Source organism: Myotis myotis, unplaced genomic scaffold (genome assembly GCF_014108235.1).
Source record: "Myotis myotis isolate mMyoMyo1 unplaced genomic scaffold, mMyoMyo1.p scaffold_m19_p_4, whole genome shotgun sequence".
NCBI classification, from domain to species: Eukaryota; Metazoa; Chordata; class Mammalia; order Chiroptera; family Vespertilionidae; genus Myotis; species Myotis myotis.
Genome location: NW_023416346.1, coordinates 124,963,087 through 124,973,992, shown reverse-complemented (window position 1 = coordinate 124,973,992; position 10,906 = coordinate 124,963,087). Strand labels below are relative to the sequence as shown.

Here is a 10,906-nt window from a genome sequence, read left to right as displayed (position 1 = left end):
AGCCTGGAGGGCTCAGCTCTGTCTTTGCCTTCCACCTGTAGTAGCAATGCTGTTGATGAAGTAGGTTTTTGTAGAACCTTTCAATGCAGCAAATAAAATGAAGAAAATCAAAAGACAAAGTTAACTTTTCCATATTGAAAGAGGTTGAATAATGTAATTTTGCTTTGTGAAGAAATCATGATATATCCAAGAAGTTGTTATAAAAAATGACTACCGAAAATACCATATGATCTCACTCATTTATGGATAATAAAGACCATTATAAACTGATGAGCAAAAATAGATACAGAGGCAGAGCAGCATCGAACAGACCGTCAAACTACAGCGGGAAGGCCAAGGAGGGTTGGGGGCGGGGTAAGAGATCAACCGAAGGACTTGTATGCATGTATATAAGCAAAACCAATGAACACAAGACACTGGGGGTAGGGGAGGCCCGGGGAAGGTCAAGGGGGGAAAAAAGGAGACATATGTAATACTCTTTGTAATACTTTAAGCAATAAAACAAAATTTAAAAAAATGACTACCGAGTTACCGTACCAGGGAGGAAGCTAATGATAGCTGGTCTCCAAAGGTAAAACTTGATTTAACTCTTTTGGCTAGAATTCTGTAAGCCAAAAATATAAATGCTTCCTGGGCGTCTAGGAGATGCTGACCCTTCTTTCCCTCATGATCGTCTGTCCAGGAGACATACTTATTTTTAGTCAATAAAGAAACAAAGGTCTCTTTCTGAAACTTTTACTTGGTAGGTCAAAAATTAAATGTATACTGTTTATCTGAGGCTCAATTTCTGCACAGTTCATGTGGCTCTTTAGCTTTGGTTGAAAAACTTTATATTGCCCAGTGAATGTCATTAAATACAGATTTGACATAGCCACTCACAGGAGCAGCACTTCCCAAAATCATTGTGCTTTAAAAGTACAAGAAAAAAATAAAGAAAAATATTTAGCTACATAGAAATGAATAAAAGTTTATTTTAGAAAAAATAGGTTAAATCTAGAAGAGATTTGAGGTTATATAGTAAACTTATTCAGCTTATAGATAAGGAAACTTAGATCCAAAAAGAGAACAAGATATATTGGTCAGCTATTGCTGCATAACAAACATCTACAGAATCTTAGGAGCTCTTCATAAGCACGTGTTTAGCTAATGCATCTCTGGGCATTTGCTGATGTGGGTTTGGCTGATCTAGGTTTTTGTGACTAGGGAAGTTCTATTTCACCTTTTAGTTCCTTGGGTTTGCTCCAAATGCCTCTTATCTTCCTTCAACCAGTGAGCCAACTAGAGTAAATTGTACTTATGGTGATGGTAGAGCAACAAGGAAGCAAGTAGTTGTATAGAAGACCTTTAAGGCCTATGATTAGAACTAAAACAATGTTATTTCCACCCACATGTCATTGGCCAAAGTAAATTATATTGCCAAAGTCAAGGGACAGGGAAATATTGTCTGCCCACAATGAGGCCCTTCCAAAGGTATGAATTGAGGATGAGATGAAGCCTGGGGCCAATAAATTAATCATTCATACAGAATTTGTCTAAGGTCAAAAAGCTACATGATGGCTCAATTAGGATACTAAATCCTGATCCCTCCCACCCCACCCCCAACATCCACAGCTTTCCTCATTAAAGAAGCAAGGCGCTTCATACAATAGATATATTTAAAATATCACTCTGGAAGATTTCACTGGTTTTGCAAAATTCCTTTTTTGTGGTTCATGAGAACTCTTCTCATCTTATTCCCCTTGAACATCTCAAGAATATCTGCTACTTGGTGCTGTTCATTACCACAAGCAGCCCCTCTGGGAGAGTGCTAATGTCTCAGGTGCCCCAGAACTGTGAACCCTCTGGTTGCCAAAGTGACATTGTGTTCCTTGCAGCCTTCATTCATAGTCCTCAGCAGAGCTATAGTACAATGCAGCCTGGACCTGCAGATTCAGAATTTCTCATGAAAATGCGTTCCTAAGTTTACCCATCTTTCCAGATATTTCATATATAAGTATATAGGGCCAGGCCAGGGACCTATATTCAAAAGACCATTTTTACTCTTCCCTAGGTGATAAAGCAAATTTCTCTTCCTTCAGCCAAGAATGTTTATGTAAACCAGTTTGTAGATATAGGTTCACCAGACATATTTGAACCACATTTGAAGGATGAACTTTCAGATTAGCATAAAAAAATACTGTTGCCCAAAAGGAATTCAGCAAAGGTGTGAGTCAGTCATTTCCATTAGGAAAAAGAAATTAATGATGAATAACTGATTTTAGTAACTTGATTTGTACTTCTCTTATTTCCCCTTAGAAATTATTACTTGACATTTTCAATAGTTTCTAAAATGCAATTTATAGGAAACTTCTCAGTTTCATGGGGCATAGCTAAGTTGAATTGGAGCATGGAAAACCCATTTAAATTTGCTGAGAATGCATTTAGAACTTGAATATTTCTGCTAAATGCTTGTGCATATCCCCAAAGGTCATTTTTCTCTGCTGAGATAAACTCTCAACATGGCCCTAAAGATGTAGATGTAATTTCAGCTTTCTTTTTCAGTTGAGAGATCTGCACCTTGCTTCCCTTTGGCTAGAAAAACAAAATGGAAAGATCATATTAGCAAATGCTTTCCTCCTTAGATACCACTTTGTCATGAAGGATCTGGCTTGGCCCTTCTTGGATATCTTAAACTGCAAGACTCTTCTGAGATTTCATCTGTTCCAATACTGTATTCTTATGCTGAACTCTCCTGAAAATTACTATCTTCTCTTTATATTCACCAACCAAAGAGATAAAAACAAAAAAAAATTGTTATTTTCAAACTATAAAATTATATTCTGTTAAGCATTGTTTTATAAACTATATATGCCTCCCAGATATTCTGATTCACCTTTGTAGAAAAGCATTGCTCTCCCCCAATCATTTTTATAAGCATTGTCCTAGACCCTACCAGTGAAGCAATTATTGTGTATGCCTACCCATATCTAAGTGGGCCTTACTATTTTAGTGGACAGATATGACTTGTAGATGTCAAAATCTCATTTTTTTTCCATGGGACATTCTCTGGCCACCGAAGCCCTATCTGTCCATGGACAAGACAGGCCAAGAAATTAATACCCTCCCTGCCCCCACCAGAAATTGGTGTGTAAATACCCCAGTTCCCTTGCCCTTCTAGTAGGAGTATTCTGAGCCATTGATTCTGTACTGGTTCCCCGACTTCTTGGTATGATTGAGCTCTAGTTGCTCACTGTGGAAAGTGGATTGGAAATGCACCCTTTGTTTGCTCCTTCCCTTCCCTGACACCCTTGATCACTCATCTGACAGAACTTCCTATATTACCTCACAAATTATTGACACAAAAATTTGTGTCTCAGAGTCTGCTTCTGGTGAAATTAAACCAATTAGAAACAATCAAGACATACATCACATCCTGATAACAGCATCAAGTAGCATACTCTGAACACTGGGAATACAAAGATATGTAGGATACAGTCCCTATTCTTATGCTCTTCAGAATCGAGTAGGGGAAGATGGGTTGAAGCATGCGAGCACATTGTCCTTTGATATATATTAATAGAGGTGCTGCATAGGGTCTCTGGCCAGTTCCATCACTTTCCAGGTCTGTAACTTAAGTTTCATCATCTGAAAAATGGGGAAAATAATAGTAATTACTCCAATTGTGAGGATTAAATGAAACAATATATTTAAAAAATGCTTATAACCAATGGACATAAGTCACTGGGGCGTAGGGGAGGCCAGGGCATTGTCAAGGGTGGGGGAAAAAAAAAGGAGACATATGTAATACTCTTTGTAATACTTTAAGCAATAAAAAAAAGAAAAAAAATGCTTATACAGTACCTGGCAAATAGTAATGGTTTAATACTGAGTTCCCAATTCATGTATCCTGAGGTAACCTGGGACACTGCAGTAAATTCACAAGGGTGCAGCAGGATATTTTATCTATCATCTATCTATCTATCTATCTATCTATCTATCTATCTATCTATGTATCTATCTATCTATCTATTTCCAACTTTATTAAGGAATAATTGTCAAAATTGCATATATTTAAAGTGTACAACATGATGACTTGATATGCAGATGCATTGTAGAATGATTACCAAGATCAAGATAATTAAGAAATCCATCACTTTGTTGACTCTTTTGTGTATGTTTGTGTGTGAGGGGTGAGAATGCTTACTATCCACTTTCTGCAAATTTCAAGTATACAATGCCACTTTATTAACTATAGTCACCATGTCATATTCATCTTCTAACTGAAAGTTTATAACCTTTGACTAACACATCTCCCTTTCCCCTCCACCTCAGTCCCTAGTAACCACCATTCTACTCTCTGCTTCTGAGAAACCAGCCTTTTAAAAAATATTCTATATATAAGTGATACCATACAGTTTGTCTTTGTCTGATTTATTTCATTTGGCATAATCACTCCAGGTTCATCCATGTCACAAATAGCAGAATTTCCTTTTGTTTTATGGCTGAATAATATTTCATTGTGCATGTATACCACGTTTTCTTTATCCATTCATCCATCAAAGGACATTTAGATTGCTTTTGTAGCTTGACTATTATGAATAATGCTGCAATGAACATTAGAGTGCAGATGTCTCTTTGAGATTGATTTCTTTTTCTTTAGATATATAATCAGGAGTGGGATCCGTAGGATATTTTTAATTTTTGAGGGAGAAACAGGGCTATGCAACATATTTTGGACACTATGCAAACTACTAGTTTGATGTAGTTCATAGTTTCAGCATTAGATATGGTGATATTACTTTTGATTACATGATATCTTTGTGAAGCTGGGTATTCAGCAGCTGCTGTGGTAAAAAAGCAAATACCAAGTGAAAAATCAATGTAGAACAGGAAATGAGGGTGGTGGTTTAAGAAATTGATTCCAAGGTTTGAGAAATTGTACAATTCCCAGCAGGTGCACACATCCCATTGGGAAGTAATTGTGGTTAATTAATGAAATTTAAAAATATATGCTTTTATTTATATGCATTATTTTATTCAAATGGCTACTAAGTTTTTAGGATATAAATATTTAATTAGTTGTTTGGACTTAACCACTTATTAAGTGGAATTGTTGGGTGTTTCATTTGGCCTAGGGATCCAATGAAAGAATTACAGAGACACAGAGTATTGTGAACTTAGGAAATTTTGGAGCCTTTGATTCATTATATTGTAGCTATTAAATAGCTAATTGAAAGTTTAAATTAATTAAAAATATTTGGCATGTATCAGTCCACTACTTAAAAATCTGTGTCTTCACATGTCTACCAAAAAACCCACTAAATTTCCCAGACCATTATTGCAGACCTTCCATCATCCACCAACCTTCAATCTACCTTTTAGATTTAATCTTCTATCATCATCATCTAGCTAACCAAAATAGTCACCATTCCTGGAGTTACCACTTCCCCTCTTTTCCAACTTCATAGCATAAAATGCACTCTCTTTTGTTTATGGTATCCTGCCAATTCTTCATGAATCTTCAAAATCCAAAGTAATTCTTTCTCTCCCATTAAAGAAATGTGTCTTTCTCTTCAATCAGAGAAAGATTTTTCTGTCTGATTTCACATGCTTTGGAAACCTGTAGGCATATTATACAACTTTAAGGAGCATTTATCTCGTATTCCCTCTTATTTTAGTTTTTCCCCCTACTACATGCAAAGTTCCCACATGATAAAGATAATTTCTTATATATGTTTCTACGTACTGCAATGTTACTACCTTGAGTGGAATGGATTGGTGAATGAAAGAATTTTCAGTAATATATAGTCATAAATTAATATAGTCAATTATATAGTCAATAACTTATAGTCATAAATTACCCAGGAGTTCCATTCAATTAACAGTCCTTTTACCATTCCATGCCTTTTTAGAACTCTAACATCTCTTGTCATCATATCATGAATTACAACAAAATGTCTCCCACTCAAAATTTACTTCTCCCAGTAAAATTTATACCAGCTTCCTTATCAAATAAATTTGTCCAAATATATAAGTATATTGATTATGACATATAACTTTATTTTATATGTTATATATGGTATTATATAGTCACATAAGGCAGTGTGCTTATAAAAAAAATCAAGTCTTTCATCAAAAGGTGGAAATTCACTAATTTTATACAAATACTAGGGGCTCAGTGCACGAATTTGTACACCTTGAAAGGAACTGTGGGCCACAAGGCTGTGGTGGGCACAGGTGCGGGTCTCAGCCCATCCTCCACGCCCCCGTCTGGCCCCTCCTGCCACGACCCCCAGTCCCCTCTCTGCCAGCAGCCCCGCTCTTGCTGCCACTGCTCCCATGCACTGATGGCGCTGGCCCCGCTAGCACCCATATCAGCATGGATCAATTGGGACCAGCGCCAGCAGTGGGTGCAAGCAGGGCTGGTGCTGTCAGCAGGTGTGAGCAGCAGCTGCTGCCCCAATCATCCCTCAGGAGCAGGGGGAGATGGAGAAGCCCTCAGGGGCCATCAGGCCTGGCAACTGCCACTCACACCCACTGATGGCGCCAAGCAATCAGGACTGGCACCAGGTGCCGGCAGTGGGTATGAGCGGTGGCTCTGGCACCGGCTGCAGGTGCAAACAGGGCCGATGCTGGAAGTGGGTACGAGCAGTGGCTCTGACACCAGCAGCAGGTGCAAGTGGGACTGTCGCTGGCAGTGGTTGTGAAAGGCAGCTGCTGCCCTGATCATCCCTCAGGAGCATGGGGAGGTGGAGAAGCCGTGAGGGGTGATCGGGGCTGGCAGCCACCACTCGCACCTGCTGACGGTGCTGAGTGATCAGGGCTGGTGCTGAGCGCTGGCAGCAGGTACAAGCGGTGGCTCCAGTGCCGGCAGCAGGTGTGAGCGGGGCTGGTACTGGCAGCAGGTGAAAGCGCCGAGTGGGACAGTGGTGCATGAGAGCAAAGAATGTTCAGTAACCACCAGAGGCTGGCCCTGATGACAGTGACTGGTGGCCCCATCTTGGTCTGGCGTCACCTGCTCCACCATCCCACTGCAGCCAACGCCTGCCATGTTCCATGCACACCCGTTGGTGGTCAGTGTACATTATAGCAACTGGTTGTTCGGTTGTTCCACTGTTCAGTCTATTTGCATATTAGGGTTTCATATACATAGATGGTACAAGAGGCTATAATGGAGCTGACTGTGAATATCAAGCACAAAATTTGATTATGTTCTTGGGAAAGAGAACCACTATTTATTGAGCATCATTTAATTCTCACAACTACCTTGTGAGTTAGAGATTATTCCTATTTTATAAATGATAAGATAGAAATACATAAAGGCTGTGAATCTTGCCCTAGATTGCATGTCTCATATATGGGGGAGACAGTATTGACAGTTGCACTGTTTTGATCAATTTACCAATGTTTTTACACTGCTCAGACCCATGCTCTTTGCTCCTTGCCATGTTGGGATGCATACATGGACACCCAGCAATGAAAACTAGGAAGAAATCATATTCCTATACCACTGGGCAAAAACGACCCTAGTGTTCCCACCATGCTGAGTCTTTGGCTGGGGACTGCTGAGGAAGAGTATGACCTCAGCTCGAAAGTTAAGGTAGATCTTGAAGGCACTTAACAACTGCAGATTTTCAACTAAACATACTCCTTGTAGCTGAACAACACATTTTTCCTAGAAGGCAGATCTGAAAAGTGCATCTCCATGTTGCCATGGTTCCTCTGATGAAATATCTCCTAAAAGAGTGCCATTGATGAAAGATGGAAGAAGAGAATAGATAAGCTCACAGGAGACTGGTTTCTGACCCCCATGCAACATTAGTTTACTGTGACAGTCTCAACTTCTCTGGGTCTCAGCTTTCTCAGCTAAGAAGGTATGTGTGGTTGTGGGGGTGTGGGTCTAATGAAATCTGAGAACTATTTGAATCTAGATAGCAAGAATTCTTATTTAGAAATGCCATGGAACTACAGTGGTATTAAGAGCACTGGCTCTGGGCCAGATTGCCTGAGTTTGCAATCTGAGTTTGCTTCAGTACTAATTGTGTAATCTTGTGAGAATTATAAAATCTCTCTGGACCACGGTTTCCTTATCTTTAAAATGAGATGGCTACTAGTACTTACCTAATAGGGTTAAAATGGAAAGAGAAGCCTTTTGGCTCTCTGAGCAGCACCATGGCAGTGGGCAAGAACAAGCGCCTTACGAAAGGCAGCAAAAAGGGAGCCAAGAAGAAAGTGGTTGATCCATTTTCTAAGAAAGATTGGTATGATGTGAAAGCACCAGCTATGTTCAATATAAGAAATATTGGGAAAACACTGGTTACGAGAACTCAAAGAACCAAAATTGCATCTGATGGTCTCAAGGGTAGTGTTTTTGAAGTGAGCCTAGCTGATCTGCAGAATGATGAAGTTGCATTTAGAAAATTCAAGCTAATTACTGAGGATGTTCAGGGCAAAAACTGCCTGACTAATTTCCATAGCATGGATCTTATCCATGACAAAATGTGCTCGATGGTTAAGAAGTGGCAGACCATGATTGAAGCTCATGTTGATGTCAAGACTACCGATGGTTATTTGCTTCGTCTCTTCTGTGTTGATTTTACTAAAAAGCGCAACAATCAGATTCGGAAGACCTCTTATGCTCAGCATCAGCAAGTTTGCCAAATCCGGAAGAAGATGATGGAAAGCATGACCCGAGAGGTGCAGACAAATGACTTGAAAGAAGTGGTCAATAAATTGATTCCAGACAGCATTGGAGAGGACATAGAAAAGGCTTGCCAATCTATTTATCCGCTCCATGGTGTCTTTGTTAGAAATGTCAAAATGCTGAAGAAGCCCAAGTTTGAATTGGGAGAACTCATGGAGCTTCCTGGTGAAGGCAGCAGTTCTGGAAAAGCTACTGGGGATGAGACAGGTGCTAAAGTTGAACGAGCGGATGGATATGAGCCTCCAGCCCAGAATCTGTTTAAAATTCAGACATGTGATGGTAACAAATAAAAAAAAAAAACCTATTTGTGATTTTTAAAAAATGGAAAGAGAAGATAGCATTCAGAATAGTGCCTGCTACATGGTGAATACTCAGCAAATGCTAGTTAAAACTCCTATCCCCTACCTACACACGTTCCCACGTATTAATACTCCTGAAAGGACCTGGAGCTGAGAGTGAGAATTTAAGGGGCCAGTGGGTCCAGGTTAGGCTCAGCAGCAGTTATATCTAAAGAAACACATTAGCCCTACTTTTTGTATATCCTTGTTTCTGAGAAAGGGTAAAAAGCATTTTTCTCTAGAGCACAGTTGGCATTGCTTCTGAATTGCCTAGTGACAGGAGCCTCTCCTCCTTCTTTTTATAATCTGATTGTTTTCACCTCAACAGTGTTTCTTAATTGAAGGTTTTTTAAAATTGTTAATTGAGTTCTGCTCCCCTGACCATTTGAAGTCACTGAATCTCAAACAAAATGCTTCAGAAGTCCATAAACATCATTATCTGTCACAGCCTGCTCAGAGTTATTAACTTCCCTACTTTTATTTATTTATTTTGGATGTTTGACAACTAGGCTTTCTTTGCTATAGCCATAATTAGGTGTCATCCTTAAGAGAGCCTCCCAGCTAGGAAGGCATGGGGAGAGTCTAACTAATCTCTTCTCAAATTCAGGGTTTCCACATTTTCAAGCCTTTGGCTAAGGAAAGAGAATGCGTTTCGGAAATTGATTCCAATGGTACAAAACCCAAAGAGCAGTGGATGTTTTTGAATGACTGGAGTGAGGTCTTTCTAATTCCAACAGAAGAATTTAGCTGCTCATTTTGAAAGGTGGCATACTCACTGTTGGCAAAGGGATACAGAAGTGGATTTAGGACAGGGAATAAGGAGTACATGAGGGAAATGAAATATAATGCATCAAGCCTTGCTCTGATTCTATGAGTTGCCTCTTCGCTATGAGATCAGAAACAGGGGCATGTTCATTGTTTTTAAGAGTCACACTGAAGCCTAGCAGTGTTTTCAGCAAAACAGCACATAATTTGCCTCATGTTTTCATGAGGATGTTTCATCTTGTTTATTAAAAAAGGAAGCACAGTTGAGCTCTTGTCACCACTGGGAACCAGTGAGTTCTCTCTATTCTGCATCTTAAATTACTTTGATATTAAAGAAATGTGACTGTAGACATGAAACAGGAACTGAGCATCCTGTTTACTTCCCTAGAGGCAAAAAACAAATAAAAACCCAGAAAAACAAAAAACACAGGACACCATTGCCAAGGAAGAAATAGAAATCACAGCTGCTGGGTTCCCCATGATTTTTTCCCACTCGTTTTTCAGCCCCCTAATTACTTATCCCTACTTTCTACTTACTTGTGTTTCAACACGTTTTTCTTTTCCTCTTTCCTATTTGTCCATTTCACCTCCCAGGAAAACGCCAAGGTATGAGTATCTCTCTACTTCTACCATTTGTTCCCTGAGAAGAGTGTGGGCTAATGGTTAAGCACCCACTTACCAGAACACACTATTAACTGCGTAAATTCAGGCCAGTTGCTCCCTTGCCCTGTACCTAATTTCTTCATCTGTAAAAGAGATGAAATAGTTCTGTATCATAGGGTGGTTGTAAGGACCCCATGAGGGAAAACATATAAAACAGCTAAACCAACATAGACTCTTTCTATTATTATATCATTTGCCTTCACCCCTTCCCCTGGATTCTGTACTACTTATCTGGCAATTTAAAGAAAAGAAAGAAAAATTGGCTAAGAGAAACAGAATGGTGAATGCTAATAGTAGCTTTCTGACACGTGGGGGAACATTTAGCTGTTGTTGAGGTATAAGGAGGCCCTCTCTAGAATTTTTGTGTAAGGCTCTAGAACCATTGTTTGAGCCTATATAATACATACAGAAAACTAAGCATATAAGCATAGCTGTTTCTAATTTTTCTGACACCTGT

The 10,906-nt window shown here is 39.4% G+C and overlaps 1 protein-coding gene across 1 annotated transcript; it reads left to right on the top strand.

Annotated features, from left to right (window-relative positions):
• The first annotated feature begins 8,137 nt into the window (after positions 1–8,137).
• On the top strand, positions 8,138–8,973 carry LOC118653635 (40S ribosomal protein S3a-like). The gene has a single exon (XM_036304254.1). The coding sequence runs from the start codon at positions 8,152–8,154 to the stop codon at positions 8,971–8,973; it is 822 nt and encodes a 273-aa protein (XP_036160147.1). The 5' UTR covers positions 8,138–8,151.
• Positions 8,974–10,906: the final 1,933 nt, after the last annotated feature.

Bases quoted from the DNA above. Each gene is read 5' to 3' on its own strand.
- LOC118653635 (XM_036304254.1), top strand. From the start codon at position 8,152: ATGGCAGTGGGCAAGAACAAGCGCCTTACGAAAGGCAGCAAAAAGGGA.